This window comes from Struthio camelus, chromosome W (assembly GCF_040807025.1).
Source record: "Struthio camelus isolate bStrCam1 chromosome W, bStrCam1.hap1, whole genome shotgun sequence".
NCBI lineage: Eukaryota > Metazoa > Chordata > Aves > Struthioniformes > Struthionidae > Struthio > Struthio camelus.
Window position 1 is genome coordinate 20,564,385 of NC_090981.1, and position 18,187 is coordinate 20,582,571.

General features: G+C 41.6%; 1 protein-coding gene across 9 annotated transcripts in view; it reads left to right on the top strand.

Moving 5' to 3' along the window:
• The window catches only part of LOC104150259 (zinc finger protein 608), an 87,819-nt gene extending 82,783 nt beyond the window's left edge, over positions 1 to 5,036 (top strand). For 7 of the 9 annotated variants that reach the window (XM_068925200.1, XM_068925201.1, XM_068925203.1 and 4 more), the window contains 4 exons: positions 410 to 582; positions 1,531 to 1,684; positions 2,944 to 3,025; positions 4,031 to 5,036. In XM_068925200.1, the coding sequence (XP_068781301.1) occupies positions 410 to 582; positions 1,531 to 1,684; positions 2,944 to 3,025; positions 4,031 to 4,037 (416 nt within the window). In that variant the 3' untranslated portion in view covers positions 4,038 to 5,036. The remainder of the gene's footprint in view (positions 1 to 409; positions 583 to 1,530; positions 1,685 to 2,943; positions 3,026 to 4,030) is intronic. The other 2 variants (XM_068925207.1, XM_068925204.1) reach the window with 2 other exon arrangements.
• The last annotated feature ends 13,151 nt before the right edge of the window (positions 5,037 to 18,187 follow it).

Genomic DNA, 18,187 nt, shown 5'->3' on the forward strand with positions numbered 1-18,187 from the left:
TCCTTTAGGTGAAACAGATTTAACGCAAGGTGTTCCTTTTATGAACTGTCAGAGTTCCCGACTACAGTTTCCTCAACTCTTGACGGTTTGCTGTTGCTGTTAGACTGACAGATAGTTTATTGCCTATAAAAATATTCTAAGCACTTACTGTCAGAACCATTATAGTTACTATTCCTTTCACTTAAAGAGGACCCATAAATGTCTGAAATGGCTATCAACTCAGCCCTCTTTATAACCGCCATTCATCAGGGCAAATTAAGTGAAAAAATCGAAGAGCAAAGATACAGTTTGAAAGTCACATGAGCTCTTTCTGATGTTACTCTCTGTCCTGGCACCCCCCTCCTCCCACCTTGATATAACCAAAATGTAGAAACAGTAACTTGATGTGGCATTTATTGTTTACCTGCAGGGGCCTATCTCTCTCCAGGATTTCATTATCCTGTTTATGGGAAGATGTCAGGGAGAGAAGAGGCGGAGAAAGTCAATACCAGCCCGAGCATCAATGCGAAATCAACCACTGAGTCCAAAGCACTGGATTTGCTCCAGCAGCATGCCAACCAGTATCGCAGCAAGTCCCCTGTTGTAAGGCTTCATCTGTTGTTACTGAAGAGCAGTACATTTGGGGAGGGCTAGAAAATAACATTTCAATGCACACACACACACACACACACAGAGTCTAGCGTCGAGCTATGCGTGCTTGATAGTTTTTTCTACTACTACTAAAAAGAAAAGTAATTTAAAGTCAGGATGTTTCCTTGGCATAAATTGGAAGTGATACGTATAACAGGGTTCTGTGCACAGAGTCTTCCTAACTTAAATAAGTGGACTCATACAGAAACTTAGATGCGGAGATATCTCATGGTACATGGCAAAGTTTGTTGCAGTTAAACAGGAAGCTCCTGTTTGAAAGCAGATAATGAAGCGAGAAGTTGAGCTGTGGGTTTCAGTAATATCCCTTCAGTAGATTTACCGTGAAGCCATATCTTCTGAATAGCAGATTGCCAGCATCTACTTTTGAAAATTTCCATGTTGGAACAAGCACTGTTATTTTACTTTCAGATACGTTGGTGCTAGCTTCACCTGTGAGCAAGTCACTGACTCTGATTCTGTTTTTAAAGGGCTTTCTTGCTGCTCAGGCAGGTTTGTTCCCTAGTGTGCATTAAAGAGGGCTGAGGACTAATTTACATCAGCTCTCAGCAGCCCAAAGAGGATGTTCAGGCATTGGCGGGTCAGCCAGACTTAAGGGAGCCCAAAAATAGAGGTCAGCGTGGTGGCTTCCTGCCGCAGGGTGTCACCTGAAAATCTGTGCCTTGAAAATCTTCCAGATTATGTATAACCAGAATACCAGAAAAAAACAGATACTCTAGCTTTGGGCTAGAACAAGTGCAGATCTCCAGTACACTGGAGAATCAGCTTCATCATCTGAATGTAAAAGGTCATTGCCAGGTAGTGCTAGCAAGTGTGTTTTGGTTGTGATTTCCTCCCCTTTAAAATTCTCACGTCAGTTTTCTTTCACCTTTTTGTTGTCAGCCTGTGGAAAAATCTGCAGCTGAGCGTGAACGGGAAGCAGAGAGGGAACGAGACCGTCATTCTCCTTTCAGCCAGCGGCATCTCCATACGCACCACCACACACACGTTGGAATGGGTTACCCACTTATACCTGGTCAATACGACCCATTTCAAGGTGAGCACTAATGGGATTCGCTTGCCTGGTGGGGTTGTTTCCTTGACATTGCAAGCCATACGTACATGGAGTGCTTTGAATAGAGATCCCGTTGTTAAACCAGAAGGGCTGTACATTTAGGCGGAAGGCTTGAAAATTCCCAGCAAGGACTAACAGCAAAGAAAACCTCCAGTAAATAGCTTCGTGCCTGAGAAATACCAAGTTTTTGTTTCCAGAACTGGTTGTCAGCACATTATTAAAGATTTACCAGTTAGGCTGTTGTTCGCTTGAACGTTTTGAATCCTACTGCAAACTGACATCAACTGAGTAAAAGGCGGTAAAAAAACAAACCAAACAAACCCCTTTTTATATAATTAGGGTTGTGTAAGCAATGGAAGAAGTCTAGCAAAGACAAAAGCGTTTTATACGGAACATATTTTATGTACAGGGCGTTGCAGTCACAAGGGTTTGAGTTTGTTACAGTTTGAGCCTCTGAAAGAGACCTCTTTGTATCTCGGCAAATGCAGTGCACAGAGTTGCAGTCAGGGAAAAGGCACCACAGTAAGACGTGATTCATTCTCCCTCGATTTTATATCAGTCTTTGACTGTGTTTCTCTAACCCTGGATTCTAGCTGAATTAAAAGGAGATTTCCTCCCATGCAGCAAAGTACATGCTATCACAATTGGTAGCTAAAATGACATTAATTCATTACATTCACTCAGTGCCTCAGCAGTTATTTTTCCTGTGTAAAAGTCTTGAAATTTCTCAGTTTGATTCAGTGATTCCATATGCCTTATGGGATGCATTATGCTTGTTCAGTAGGAAAACTGTAAAAATGGTAAGTTATTATGAAAGCATTGTATTCTGAGCAGCTAGCATGTCGTTTCTGTAATTCACTGTGACTTTTTGTTCTTGTTGTTTCCTGGTACCTATTATTTCTACTGAGCTTCCTATTCAGGAATTCATACAAACCATTTAGCACCATGCAGTGCAGTACTTGGAAAGTAATACAATAAGTCAGAATGCTGTATTTTCTTGTAAAATACCTATCAAGGAGAATTCAGTATGCTCTGTGAAGGCATGTTGGTCATACGGGGCAGACTGTCTCAGCACTGCTGCCTGAAAACGTTTGCCTTTTGTGTAGTGTTAAAAGCCATTTTCTGACGGTGGGGTTTTTTTTATTTGTTTTCGTTAGAGATTCTTCCTACCATTCTCTGAACACAAAAATCCATTAAAACCAGAAGTACATCCACATTCTTTTGTTTCTTCTTTCCTTCAGGATTGACCTCTGCTGCCCTTGTTGCCACTCAGCAGGTGGCTGCTCAGGCATCTGCGTCTGGTATGTTTCCTGCACAAAGAAGGTAAATATCCAGTAAATCTTGAATTATACATCTTAATACAGAGAGGAGAAAGCAAATCATAGTTTTTATCGCCTAGAGGTCTGCGGTTCCTTATAAGACCCAGTTTTTAAGGAGGAGGGGAAAGGATGACTGGGTTTTGAGGCTAATTTTAGTTTTTATTCTCATTAAGATGACATTTTGTCTTTGAATTGTGTCCTTTAATCATAACGTAGATCATCAAGAGGGAGCAAACAGTCCGTTTTCTGAACTTTTTCACAGAATGTGTTTTAGGTTTAGTTATTATTAAGAAAAAACAGGTGATTATGAAATATAATTAAGATCCAAATGATTTTAAGAAGTGGATAAAATGTCATGTTCCGTTTAGATCCATCTACTACCAGGTAAACTTAGGCTTTTGTGTAATCTGCAAATCTGTCTGGTTTGCTGATTTTATATTGCAGAGGGTTTGCTAGGGAGTCCGTTAGAGGTTGCGTCATTTTTCAGTTATGTAGGAATTCCATGCTTTTGCCTCTTAGTTATTTACTAGGTTGCAAATAAGATTTACTCTTCGACCTCCAACAGGAGAGACACCCTTTTGTGTAATAACCATGCTATTTTAAGTGAAAAACCCAATGCACCCCTAACAGTAGGGTCTCTTTCATCACCTCCATGTTAAGTCTCAGAGAGTTTAATGTGTTATATAGTGCTATAAAGTTCCATGGTTACTGGTGTCTTTTTGAAAACCAGTGACCATGTCAGACTTCTAGCTTGAGTTATTTGAATGGGAAAGGAGGTTTCTGGCTCTGAAAGACCTGATGCAGTCCAGGGTTTCAGAACTCAGAAGATAAATCCCGACACGTTTGTTAGTACGTTGACCTTTTGGGGGAGGGAGGAGGATGTGACTTGCTCTCTTTGCGGCTTGAGATTGAGTACTGTGCAGATCTCATTTCACAGGGTATCTGAGATGCAGAAAATGTTAGCCAAGAAGGACACCACATACTGAAACATTCTTCTTTCTCTTTTCAGAGAATGATGAGTTTGGAAACGTACATTGTCATGTGACTGGATCACATGAGGAAGCGCTTTATTACAGACATCAGTTCCATGGTGTTAATTTGAAATGCCTTAATGGCAGGCAAAAACCAGTCATTTCATTTTTGTAAATTGCAGATTTTATCACAGAGTAACAAATGTTGCTGTAATTAGACTTCTGTTTTTATATATATATATGCGTATATATATATACATATATATATAAAAATATATATATATTCTTTACTTTTTTTGTATCAGTAACCAGGCTCGCACACAGGGTCTGCTGCTAAGTTGCGAACCACACAATAAAGGAGAAATGTATTTGTCATGTTTAGAAAGTGTTAACCGCGAAAGGCTGTTTGTTTCTTTTCTCTTCTCCTTCCCTTTTTTTTCTTTTTTGTTTTTTTTGCTTTCTAATTGTAAATAAATAATGTTATGTATCAGTGTGCCTGAACCTTGCATACCCTTCTGATATTTCCCACAAGCCCTCAGAGAGGCTAACTGTGATGACACTTTGGTACAATGTAGATGTCTATTTGGTGGCTCCTATTAAGATGCATCAGTGTAAAATGTTACTGTATTCACTGTTTCATTGTAATTGTGTATTGTGAGAGATATACATTTGGAAGGCATGGGGTTGCCAGTACCACAAAAACTGTGTTGTACATAATGTATAGATTTTAAATGGGGAAATAATGAGCATCTGTGAATAATGAAATGTCTTTTTTGATAATCTTGAATGGCAAATAACCCAATAGCCTGCATACCAGAAGACATCTGTGATTGTTCTATTACTTGAATAGTCCTGCAGTCTTTTTTTTAATGTTTACAATTATCCAGTTTTAGAAGAGAGACTTTAATGCCATTGCCTGGTTACTTGTTTTATGCTGTAATCTAGTTTATTTTATGTAAAATGTATATTGAATGCTTTCATTTTTATACCTGCCTTAAATAATTTGGCAATCAGAATAAAGAAAAAAAGTTGTTTTTGTACTTCCTTGGTGTCTGTCTCAACTTGCTTTCCCACGGCCCGCTTTGGGAGCAGAGCCATCGATGCAGGCGGTAGAGCCCACGGTGGCCCCTGGGCCCACAGCACCTACCGTTGCCTCTCCCGGGTCACGGCGCGGCACCCAAGCCGGACGACTGTGTGGATCTCCTTCCCTTGACTTCAGCAGGTTCGAGGAAGGCCCCTAATAACCTTGGGTGGTATTAGCGGTAGTTAAATCTCTAATGTCTTTTGTAGAGCGGCTGTATGGGCTGTAAATTATAGGCTATTTTTTTCTGTTTCATCTGTACAGCCCCAATAAAATGAATAGATACCTAAAAAGGGAGGACAGGTAGACAGGAAAAAGTCCCGTGCTGTACTTAATTCCTACCTGTATTGCTACAAAATAAATAATTTTATCGACTTGCCACCTGTTAAGTTCTGGTGTTGTAGACACAATACACAGTAACGTGAAAGAGCACCGATTACGACATGAAAAACATAAGATTCACTGGTCAAGTTTTTAAAGCTTTAATTTTTATCCTTTCCTGCATATTCCATTTAGATTGATTGGCAAAATTGGTTTTAAAGTTTTACTGTCTTTTTTTTTCTTGGCAAGATGAATTGCTGGAGGTTAGAACTTGTTTGTGAAGTGGGCTCCATTTCTCTTGCCTTGTGAATACTTAATATAGAAGGATGCATTAAAGATTCCCAACAGACAAGCACACTTGGACTTTTTATATTACTGTGATGAATCTGCCATTAATATTGCTATAATTGTTTTATTTTTATAGACATAAAATCAGTCCCCTTAGTGACTAGTAATAAGGTTTATTGATTTTTACTACACATTATTCATCTCTGGCTTACTCTTACCATCTTGTTCTGAACACATTCAGAAATCCCCCAGCACTGGCATGCAGCAAATTAGCCTCATCAGAAGTGGGAAGAAAGGGGTGTTTTCTGTGGGGTGGGGATGTTGTGAATGCAGAGCTCCTGAGCAATTAAATAAGTGCCCTATTACTTCTATATTAAAAGCTCTGATGGCTTTTGTATTGAAATGCGCCATTGATTTTTTTTTTCAGCCTAGACCATTAATGCTTCTGCAGCAAAACAGATCTTATAAATTCACACTGCTGGTGATTTTGATTTAGTGTAGTTTAAGATTGAGTGTCGTAAGTAACTGGAATGAATTACTCTGATTGATACGGGGTAAGCAGCAGTTTAAATGATAATTAATGTTATAGCTTTATTACATCCTTGAAGTCTGTAAGAGGGACTAACGGCCGTTGCCATTTATTGTCGTCCTCCACTAAGGGTATTATTTTCCCTCCATCTTTATAGCTTTCCTCTTGGTTTAACGCTTGCCGTGCTGACCTCGAAGGCTGTGCAGCGGTGAGCGTGACTCCCTGGCTCCCCAAAGCCAAAAGGTGTCCGCGCGTCCGGACTTTGACGTGCAGTGGCTGTAACCATTTCACCACTGTGTGAGACTCTAAAGGATGAGCAAATCGGAGTGGTAATAGGAAGAAATTTTACAAACCTGGGAGCTGTCTAAATGCCACAGGAGCCGGGCATCGGAAAGGGACAGTTCACACAACGTGGGACGGCCGCACCTGACCGCTCTTGCCCGCGCACAGGGCCCGTCTCCTCCAGCTGGCACCTCTCAGCTCTGCTCTTCCAGCAGCTGCAATTGCTCACCCTGCTCCTGTCTTATCGCCCAGATGTTGCTGGCTGTCTGCAGAAGTAACCCGGCACTTGCCTATGTGCTTCCTTCTCTGTGTTTCCAGCCTGTTTGTGGGATACAGCTGAAGGAATAAAGGGTCTGCCAGTGGGAGCCCATCACACGGGCCCAAAAACCCCAGCCAGGGAGTTAATGCCCGTGGTGCTTGTGCTGGGAAAAAATGGATGTGTACAGAGAAAGGTGGGTTTTTTTAGAGCAGTTATGTAGCTTCAGAGCCTGAAATAGGACAGGGGTCTACCTGGCTAAAGTGAATGGCTAGCAGAGCTGGACTAGAGCTTTTCAAATGGGGGCTGGGAGTGACACTCTTCCAGTCTATTATTTTTGCGTTCCCCAGTGACCTTAGGGAACACATAAGGACTCACGTAGCTAATTCTGTGCCGTGCCTCCCCCGCTTTCTTCTGACGGGTGCCTTGCTTGGGTATATGCATAGGGTCACAATTCCCTGACAAGTCACGGCTGTGTAAGAGCCGTAGAGGACATGAGTGAGGGAACCCCTGAATCCGTCCTAAAATATGCCAGGGGCTGTCGAGAGCACAAAAACTGCCCTAAGCCAAGAACACCAGAGAGCTCCTTAGCAGCTCTCCGCCGCAGCAGTGCCAGGGAGAGCATCAGGCAGGGAACCCAGCTCTTGCTTCCTTCCAGAGTCAGTCTTGTCACGCGCTTTTATTAACCACTGACAGATTTACTGTCCTCATCGTTCTGCCTCAAAAATCTCACTCTAACATTTGCTTGCCGCACTCTTGTACCCTTTTGCCTTTTTTCCCCCTCTCTTTTCCCCGTTTCTCTCTCCTCTTTTCTCTCTCTCCACCTCTTGCCCACTTAATAAGCCCTCTAACTTACTTCTATTTGCTGTCATCAAAACTCACTCTTTTCTTTCTGCTTGTACAGCTAAAATCTTCTTCATGCAGTCGTGTTCTCAGCCCGCAATTACCCTTCTCTCTTTGCTTTTATCACGCTCCCTCCTTTGACCTGTGCTTTTTTTTTTTTTTTTTTTAGGTTGTGTTAATGCATCCCGTCTCTCTTCAGCCTAAAGTGTTTGGGACAGGGAACATGTCTCGCTTCAGATTTATACAGCGTAGTTCATATTTATAGTTCCTTCTGAATAACAGCAACGGATGCTTTTAGCATCTCACAGGAGATAGCACAAGATGTTTGATGAGTAGCTAGAACAGACCATTATTAACAAGGAGCTGAAGATAACTGAGAAAAGCCATTGCAATTTTAAAAGCTATGTTGAAACCACCTTACTCCTCAAAAATTGGGAACAAAACCAAGCCCATATAGGCATTTTGAAGCTGTATCTCCATGTATCAGAGTGAATTGCAGACATACAGTCATTACTGAACCAGCTTTGTTTTGTTTTACAAAGGCAGTTCTATTTTCTTCATTTATTCACATTTTAGCCCTCTACTTGGCTTTCTGTACTGATCTCTCTATAGTATTAGCATAAACTATGTTTTCCCTTGATGCAGTTATTTTGCTCAGGTCAATTTTTCTTAGCTTCGCTTAGCTTTAGCCTTTTCTTTCCTTTAAGTGGTTTTTTTTTTGGGGGGGGGGTGTCTCTTACTGAGCAACACAAGAGGACTGCATGAGGCAGAAGGGACATTTCTTGGTAGCGGAGTAAGTTTTCCATTTCAATTTAACATGAAAAAACCCTAATTCTTGGTTTGTACTGTTTTCTCTATCTTCTTCACCCCTTTCTTTATGGCATGAGATTTATAAAATCTTGTATTTTTCACAGAGATCGGAAAACAAGAATGTCTAATGACTTATAACTGCTTTTCAGCTCATTTTCCCCTTGATGTCTTTACTGACCCTGTTAGCATTGTGCTTTGCCCTGAGAGTGAGGAATGTCTTGTTTGGTTTCTCCGATGTTTACTAGTTGAATCTGTTTTATTATGAAGGGCGGGAGAAAGCCTTTGGAAGACAGTGTGTTTTTTACTTACTTAACCATTTCTTTAAGGCTCTGCGGTGCATGTAGAAAACCATTAACAGAAGCTGAAGTTACACATGGGCAGTGATGGGAAGCTAGACCCTATTAAAATCCTCGCGGTGGTTGTTAGCAATTTTTATGGAGCATATGCTAAATAGTGCTTTCAGTCTCAGTAGCAACTCTGAAACTTCTCGTCTGGACTGACAAATTAGCGAACTTTAAGATTTAGCAAAGGTAATTATTACTTGCAACCTGACAATATTAATCATGTGGAAACCTTGTTATTCTTCACCATAATATTATACAAAAGTGCTTTCAGGAATTTGAAAGCAGTTTTTATTATAGATGAATGAACTCCTGTAGACCAAGCTAATACCTGTAGTTCTATTTCCGTGGCTTCATAGTTGGTCATTTCAGCCGCATGCGGAGGGCATTGTGGATGGTGTAATAGTGTACCTTTATTTCCCGATTTCGATCATTTAAATTTGCTAATGCTAGAATAGTGCTTGTTTATTGCTTTGAGAGTAATGTACGTTCATGAAACTGAATAGTGTAGCAGTGCCTGCTGAAAAAAACTAGCCAAAAAATTAGGCAAATGAAAAGTGAAAGAGGAGTTCTTGTCTTTATGTCGTTCAGATCAAATTCACCCAGAAGAGTGGAAATGAGGGGTAGTATAGAAAGCCCTAGAGTTTTCTGGTTGAAGAACCTCCCACGTAGTTAAGAGGCTGCTATGAAAAAATGCTCCTTTTTTCTTTATTTTTTCCCTCCATTTTCTCAATAATACAAACTTGTCCGAGGATTATCTCGGTTACACTAGAAATAAATTGCGGGGAGAAGGGACGATTTTTCTGATGTGGGCTACTGAAAAGGACAAGATTTGCAATTTGCTTTAACAGGAGCTGGCGTCTACTATGTGTGCTCAACTGTATGGGCAGCTTCCTCATGCAGAAGAGGTTTCTCCCTGGTCTGCTCCCTGTTCAGCAGTGGTCCGCTCTGCTGGCTGCTGTAGAAACAAATCTACGCCCTTCCTTTGGGGCTCAGCATTTCCCGAAGACAGTGGCTGGAAGCAGGCCAAGGACTACCTGGACCGCAGGGAAGGTTCTGCTTTTGCATTTCATGTACATGCCAGAGCAAAGGCTTTTAAAATCTTCTTTTGTCCACACCTTTCTCCAAATCTGTCCCTAAATCAGTTCCAGTGTTTGCAGTGATGAGCTTCATCAAGGTGCTGATTTTTAAGCAGAGCTCCGTACTAAAAAGACCATTAAAATGTCAGTGGCACAATATTGGCTCCCCATGCCGTGTACTGGAACGTTACAATTTAATACCAACCCTTCCCTCAAGTATTTGCTGGGCTAATTCTCAATCTTCTTGCTTTGAAATAAGTTGGCTGGCTCCCTGGCTTCCTTTAATAGAGAATTTGCCAAATCCTCTCAGCCAGTGGAGATGGCTGTGACTGTGCTGAAGTCAGTTGACCGCTTTCCCTTTTCATCTGCCAAAGGTTGGTCTCCGTCAGGTTATTGCTCTAAAGAACCGAGAAGATGCAGAGGAAACTAGAAAGAAAGCACCAAAAATAGCAGGACAGAGTCCGCTGGCTCTTACGCTAGCGCACCTCTCATTAATCTCAGGTGAGTTGTGCTGCTGCAGTTAGGTAGGAGCTTGGTCCCCTGAGACAGAGCGATCGTTATAATTCAGCATAGCTCTTTAATTCTTCCTTGAGTCTGTGCACATATCAGGGCAGCTAAGGGTGGTGACTGATCCAGGCCCCTTTCCCATCTCCCTTTCACATACACCCTTTTTTAGATCATATGTCTGCCCCAGGCTCACTTCTTATATTTTTACTCTCCATTATTCCCTAGTGATAGCATCAAGGTCAGATGCTCAGTTTGAATGACCAGTAGAAATACTCCTATCTTCCGATACCATCAAAAGGAAATTGCTGGCTAATAGCTAAAGAGACTTGAAGAAGAACAAGTAGTTGTGAGACCAGTGAATGAAGACCAGTTTCCAATGGCTTTCTTGCCTGTTTGGACCCTCAGATGTTCAGTAAAGTGTGATTTTTTCCTAAATGAGGCCACTAACAGGCTGTCTCTCCTCTATCTGTATTGACTTGTTAAATTATACAAAAATGATGTCATTGGAGTATTGACCTTTAGTTTAATTGCAGCTGGTCAACAGGCTCAAGTGTTATGTGTGAGGGAAAGGCCATGCACATGGCGCGAGCGCAGGAGCTGTAAATGAGAGTTGCGCAAGGGTCTCGGCAGCGTGTCCTTGCCACGTGTGTCTTGGGAGCTGTGAACAACTGAAGGGCGGCCGCGAGCATTGTGGTTTTGCCCCCAAAGATGGGGCATGTTCGCGGCCCAGCCCCTCGCTGTGAGGTTACTCCAGGGTCCAGTTTCTCACCCAATGCTCTGCACCGCGAGTAAGATGCAGAGCAGCTCCAAAACCACACGTATTGTAAGGGGGTTGTGAAAACGGTTTTATCATTTGTTCGTTTTCTGGGTAAAGACATGAACAACAAGGGAAACTGAAATAGGCCTGGGTGATAGCTCTTAACTCCTACATCCATCACTAATCAGGAGAATTTATAACTTTGAATCAGTCCATTATAGAGATATTTATGTTTTTAGCTGTAGGCTTTACACATCTCTATTTTATATATATATATATATATATATATATATATATATACACACACACACACACACACATATATATACACACACACACATATATATATAAACAAACAAAAGAGGAGCCTAGATTTAAGAAAAGCTATGGCCATAGGTTTTTTTTTATGCTTTTGGGTGCCAACAAGCAACAATGAATTTTTCCGCTGTTTAATAATAAGGTAGTTAAAGATACAAGAAAGAACAAAGAGTTATTTTTGAAAGCCATTGGTAGTAACAACATAATGGTTTCATTATCTAAAGTTCAGTCACAACAAGGACAAAAAAAATCCCTCTTGTGTATGCTGAAGAGCTTTTCAGTTTTGAAAAAAGAAAAATCAATACCATATTCACGGTGCTGTTTGCTTGCATAAAATATTGACTGTAGTCACACTGGCGGCTTTACATAAAGACTTAAAAGCAATCTTGATCGTCTGAAAGGCTCTAATTGTTTTTTTCCCCTATCCTGAACGAGTAATGAAAGGACAACAAAAAAGCAGAACTATATAGTTATTTTATAACTGGCACTAACAAATTTCACCAATTACAGAGTCCATTCTGTAAGCAGTGAATGTGTGGCTCCCAATTAATCTAGTGTACCTCCAGGCAAGGTCTAAATCAGCTGGATACAGCTAAAGCAATTTGCACACAGCTAAAAGCAAATTGGAAAATAAGTGTTCCACGCTACTGCATATCTTTCCAAGCCAAATACACAATCAGTATTCTGGCAGCAGCACTCTGTCATGTTATTTGCAGCTATCAATTTTAATTATAACGATTATTGATTAGTTGGGAAAGTGAATAATCTAATGTTCAAATGAGGTTGGCGAGGCTTCTGGGATCTTTCTTCCCCTTTCATGCACATGTCCAGTTAGTGTTAGGAAATACCAAGCAAAGAACATACCTGTATCGCAGTGCTGAGCTTAGATAACTGTAATTGAAGTTGCAGCAGTGATTTTTTTTACAACAAACATCCATTTTTAGGATTCACAGCTCTGCTGTAAAAAGGTAGATAAGAATTGAATCGGGGCATGAGAAGACTCAGTTCAGGAACATAGGCCAACCCTTGCAAACTCGGGCACCTAAAGTCATGCACCTGTTTTCTTACTTAACAGCCCAAATAAATGAGCCGCTTTGTGAGGGAAGGGAGAGTGCTCACGTTGCCCGTTGACACAGCTATTTTGATAACGTATTTACTCTTAGACGTGAGCTGTTTCTTCTTCTAGCACGATGCTTCTCTTGAAACGGAGAAAAAGGAAATATCCTACCTCAATTGCACTGACAAGAGTTTTGTGCATTTCAGCTAAATAAACAGCTGAGGCAAGAGTGCATCCTGACTGCAGCAGGGTTACAGCCTCAAAGGCTGAGCCTAAACTTTCTGAACCCAAGTTTTTGGTACAGGCTAATCTGCACTGCTAGCCAAATACCCTTTGCTGTGTTGCTGAAGACGTTCGGTTTTCATTTGAATTCATTCATTAAACACTCAGCTAATAGTTACTGTAATCCAAAGAAGCCCCTTCAAGGATACTGCAAACTGCCCGCTTCTGCCAAGGCCAGCATTAACGGCAGGAGACTTTTCTTCCTATCTCCCTCTCCTTCAGAGCCACAAGCTTGGGGATCAGAGGGACGAGCCGTGGCGACTGTACCTCTGGGGGCTTAGGATGTGATTGCCACTTGGGCCCTGAGGCTGGATGTGCCTGTGCCCTAGGAACGGGCTGTGCGGGGCGGCACAGGGCCAGGCTGGCAGCCGTGTCTGACGGCCAGCCACGGCCGGTGTCGCCAAGTGGAGACCTGAGGCTGCACCGCCTGGCCTGCCCCTTCTCGCTTAGGCATGCCGATTTTGAAAAGAGGGGCAAGGAGGGCAGCTGGGCCTAATAGCATCCTCAAACATTATATCTCAGTCCACTGAAGTTCGTCCCTCTGAGCCTCAGGCTTTTAAGCGTGCAGGAGACTTCAGTCCTGCAGACGTCCTCGTACGGTGTGCAAAGTGCGTCGTGCAGACTGTACTGCTGCTGTGGTGCGGTGAGCAAACCCCGAGGGAGCGCAGCGGGCTCAGAGCCCGGATTACGACCTTAACCGCTTTGGGGTGTAAAGCAATGAAATAAGTACAGACAACAAAAATAATTTTGGTGCTGTTCTGAAAATAATGGCCTTTGGCTAGCTTGTATTGTAGGTGGCGCATTGTACCGTTGCTCAGAAACTGTAGTAGGATGTGAAATCAGGAAGGTCAGCTGCTCCAGTTAATTATCAAGAGAGAATATTTTCAAAGACCTGCATAAGGATTTAGTCATACAACTCCCACTGTCTTGGCAAAGCCAGGGACAGCTAATCATCTGCTTTGAAACAGTGAGTGAGTGTGTCCTTGAATTAGACAAGAAGACCTCTCCACCTAATCAGGAGCTGAAAAAAATGTGCTTACAGCTCCTGACATTGCAACGGAGAAAACAAAGCAAAAAAGAGCAAAGAGATGAGAATGAATCCGGAATGTGCCAAACATGAAAAATGCCTGTGTTTGTTTAATTACCAAATTTGCTCTTTGAGAGAAAAAAAATACAGGAACCCTTAGCTAAACATGCATGTGTACCAGATCACCTAATGATCAGCTACATCTTTGGCACATGCGCACACGCACTGAGTATAATGCTGTAGGCTGACATCCCTCCTGCTCTGTCTTTTGCCTTTCTGAGCTCTTTTGTTTGGAGTCATGATTTAGTATTCTTAGTTAATTTATTTTAGTCTGCCCTCCAAAGATTTCAATCCACTCAGCTCAATGCTATACAAACACATTTAAAGACAGGGTCCTGTCCCAGTGATTTTTTTCCTTCTTCCTTCCTTTCTCTTTTGTTGCATTCCAAGGGAAAACAAAAAAAAAACCCAAAAAACATAGCAATTTCTTGTTTAATACCATTTACCATCATAGTATTGTTGTAATAGCGAGCCATGAAAAGTTGCAGATTGCATTCCTTCAATCTAGCATATAACAATGTGCTTCATATTTTGTTAGGCCATAAATTGATAATCTCAGAGCTTCTCTATTATTTAAAACATGGTATTAATATTAAAATTGCTGTGCCTGTCGATAACTTTGGAATCAGACACGTACCCCAAGGGATCCGACTCCATCTGCAATAAGTGCTTTTCACTTCAGATTAATATATTTTCATTTGCCCTGTCAGCCTATGCAGATGGAGCAGGCCTCAAACCACACAGGGTCAAGTAGGAGCCCAATTAGACAAAGTTATTTTTAAATTCTGGAGGGCGCAGGGTCAGCACACTAGAGATATTTAAGCACCTAAAGAGGTAGATAGGTGTCTTAAGGATTTTTCAGAAGCACTATCGCGCTGAAGTGAAGGGGAGTTAGGCATCTGGCAACTATCTTGTAAAGCAGATTTTGAGATGCCCACAGGGAGCTTATCTAGGTGCCTGAATGCTCTTGAAAATCCAGTTGCTTTTGGAGCAGAAAAGTTCAGACAACATAGCAGAGGTGACCAGAGGTTTCACTTTCCCCCTCCCACCATCTCAAGTTTGCCGAGGTTCAGCTTCAGGGCCAAGATTTAAAATTCTGAAATCCGAGAGCCTTCGGATGCGCTCATGTTGCTTGGGAGGACACACGTATGGCGGTCGTCCTGGGAATTAGAAGCGCCGGGGGGTCAAGAGAGAGAAAACCTAATGGCCATAGGTGGGCCAGCTCAGGTCCAGTGGCAGTGCAGCTGCAGGAGCTCAGCACTGCATCTTGTAAATATTCAATGTTTCCAGACTGCGCTGAGACACGACATGGGGATTTATTGACTCAGCTCTAGGTAAAAGAAAGGGCAAAATCATCATCCAGGTTGCCAATCTCTTTCTTTGGAGGTCAAGGAATACAAACCCAACCCTATCCTGACTAGCTCAGTCATCAGTAGCAGCCTCAAGCCTAGAAAAGAGCAAGAATAGGGCACTATCTGTGCTAATACTCTCCCATCTCCTGACAATTTTCAGCCTGGGGATTTTCTGACCCCATTGTGGTTTTTCTATTCAATAATTTATAATCTTTTTTAAAGTCCTTGTTCAGTCTCCCTTTGAATTCAATATAAACTTCTTGTACTCAGAGTGTCCTTTGGCAAGGAGCTTCCCACATCCACTATCCATTGCACAAAGAACCTCTGTTTGTTCTGAATGTAATTCCTGTTGTCTCTCTCTGGTGATCCTGGGTTCTTGTATTGGAAGAAACAACGAACAATTTCTTTCCTAGTCACCCATGCCGCTCACAATCGTGTACGCTTTAACATCAACACCTCAAGTCATCTTTTTTTTCCCCACACTAAAGAATGCCAACCTAATCGTTTTTTTTTTCATATGGAACCTATTACTCATCCTTGTCATCCTTCTCTGAACCTCTTCTGTTTCTAATATATCCTTTATAGTTGTAGGGTACGTAGGTATAGTTTCCATTGCAAGATCTGCCCATTTGTCTTTGACTTCCTAGGTTTTAGCCAGATATTGTCCTATATGCTCTTTTATGTCATGACTGGTGAGTTTCCTTAAAAGCCTAGGTGAAGGTCCCTTGTCAAAAGCCTTTTGGAAAGCCAAGAAGACAAAAACAATTGGGTGATCCAATTGATTCCCTCTTTTCCATGAGAGGCTGTCAAGAGGTTTACAAGGCAGGACTTCCCTTGCCAGAAACTGTACATACAAACCACGTCTGGAAGTGTATTTTGTGTCAGTATCCAGTATGAAAGGGATGTAAAGTTGTCAAAGTCATGGGAACTTTGACATTTTAATCTAATTCTGTGAATTCTCTTGTGATTTTATGCAAACTAGGAATAGAGCAGGTGAGACATAGATACTTTGCAGGAGAGAAATTAGGAAGATGAGAGACAGATACCCTCAGCACCATTTTATTAAATCCACCTTCTTGTTTTGTTCTTAGAACCACAGAATAATTTCTACTGGAAGAGACTTGTGGATGTCTCTAGTCCAACCTGGGCTCCGTCTGGTTACGTGACCTTGCTCAGGACTGTGTCCAACTGTGTTCTAGATAACCTCAAGGACAGAGATCTCACACCTCTCCCAGCCCTTGTTCCAATTTTTCACCACCCAAATGGCGAAAATTATTTTCCTTATACCTTACTGGAGTTTCCCACGTTCTAACTTGTGTCCGTTGTCTTTTCTCCTACCCATGTCCACCTTTGGGAAGGGCCTGGCTCCGTTCTTCTACATTCTCCAGTTAGGAGGTTGTAGACAGCAATCAAATTTCCCTTCAGCCATCTCTTAAGGCTGAACAAACCCAGTTCTTTTAGCCAAAAAGACATGATACATTGGTTTGACAGCAGCAGCATCATGTTTCACATCTTGTTCTTAATAACGAATAGGACAGGACCAGGGTACAAGTAATGTCCACATGGAGTTGGAAGAAAGTTTTAGCAAGTTCTTTAATTAGGCTGCTCAAGAACAGGCGGTTAGATCTAAAGAATTACATTTGAAGTCAATGACTAATAATTCCTTAAGAACTGGCTGAATGATGTAATATGTACAGTACCTATCAGGATAGAGAGTGTATGGATTAGGAAGAATAATCCTAATAGAATAATGACCCCTGAGGAGGCAATCAAAAGCTGGTAGAAATTAAAGCAATTCAGGATGCTCTAGCTTGCACTGAAGTAATTTCAATACCATGTTCCTTCAGAGTGTATGATGAGCTGTGCAAAGACCAGCTGAGGTTTTAACTGCTGGCTTGCACGCTGATGTAGTTGAAGTATCGGCTCTTAGTCTCACCAGAGACTGTGAGTTGTTCCTGACGTCCACGTGGTTCCTGGCAGAAGTGACAGGGCTCCGCATCAGGATAGCTGTCTTCCCTTGCCTGATATTAGATATTATATACCCCACAAATGTCCTCCGCCATTTGCCTATTTCATGTATATGAGTCCACTAGTGAGTAAAGCGGGAAGGTGAGCTGAGTCTTTTCAGTCTGCTGGTGATAAATATCTCACAATCAATCCTAAGAGTATACTGAAATACACTTCCCAAAGTTTGAGTATGACTGAGAAGCGGATAAAGACAAATCAGCTGAAGCTCACACTGGAGAACAGCAAAAATCTCTCCAGAACAGCTGCTTTCATAAAATTCCTGCTATCTTGATAGGAAATACGAGTGGCAGCTCGCATGAAACTCTGACCACAGTAAATCCAACACTGTCTACTTAGATTATGATCCAAATCTGGAATCTAAAATGTTCAGAGCCAAGAATTTGAATACCGGCTGTGTCTGCTCAGACCTATAATCCTAAAATTTATTGTAATGCTCTACCAATATGAAAATATATTTTTAGTAAGTGTCAAATGAGAGGCGCTATTACAGACTTCAAACCAAGCTCTGTCTTTTATTGTAGGCAAATACATGACAGCAACCCAGACTGCAGTGCTAACTCTAGAGAATATGGTCCATCCAAACTTAGACTGATATCTACTGCTGGAAATGTGGACGAGTCTCCCTGTCTGTGGCATATAATTAAATGATCTTTACACCTGCAGGTATTATCATCCTGTTTTGGCTCGTGCACAGATTTGTTCTAGCCTTAACAGGAGTTCTATTAAGGCTCTTATACAGGTAAGTACACAGAGCGAAGCCAACAATCATCTGCTTTAAAAATATATTAATAACCTTGTGTGCATGTATGGGGAAGAATCAGGCCTGCCTAAAGGTACCAACTAGTATCTGATCCATTAAATATTTCCAGTGTTGAATTAAGTATTTTGTCCAAACTACTTACTTACACTTTGAATATGCCTTTGTTCACAAGTATGTTAGAGATCATAATAAGACTCTGGCTTCATCCTGGTTTTTA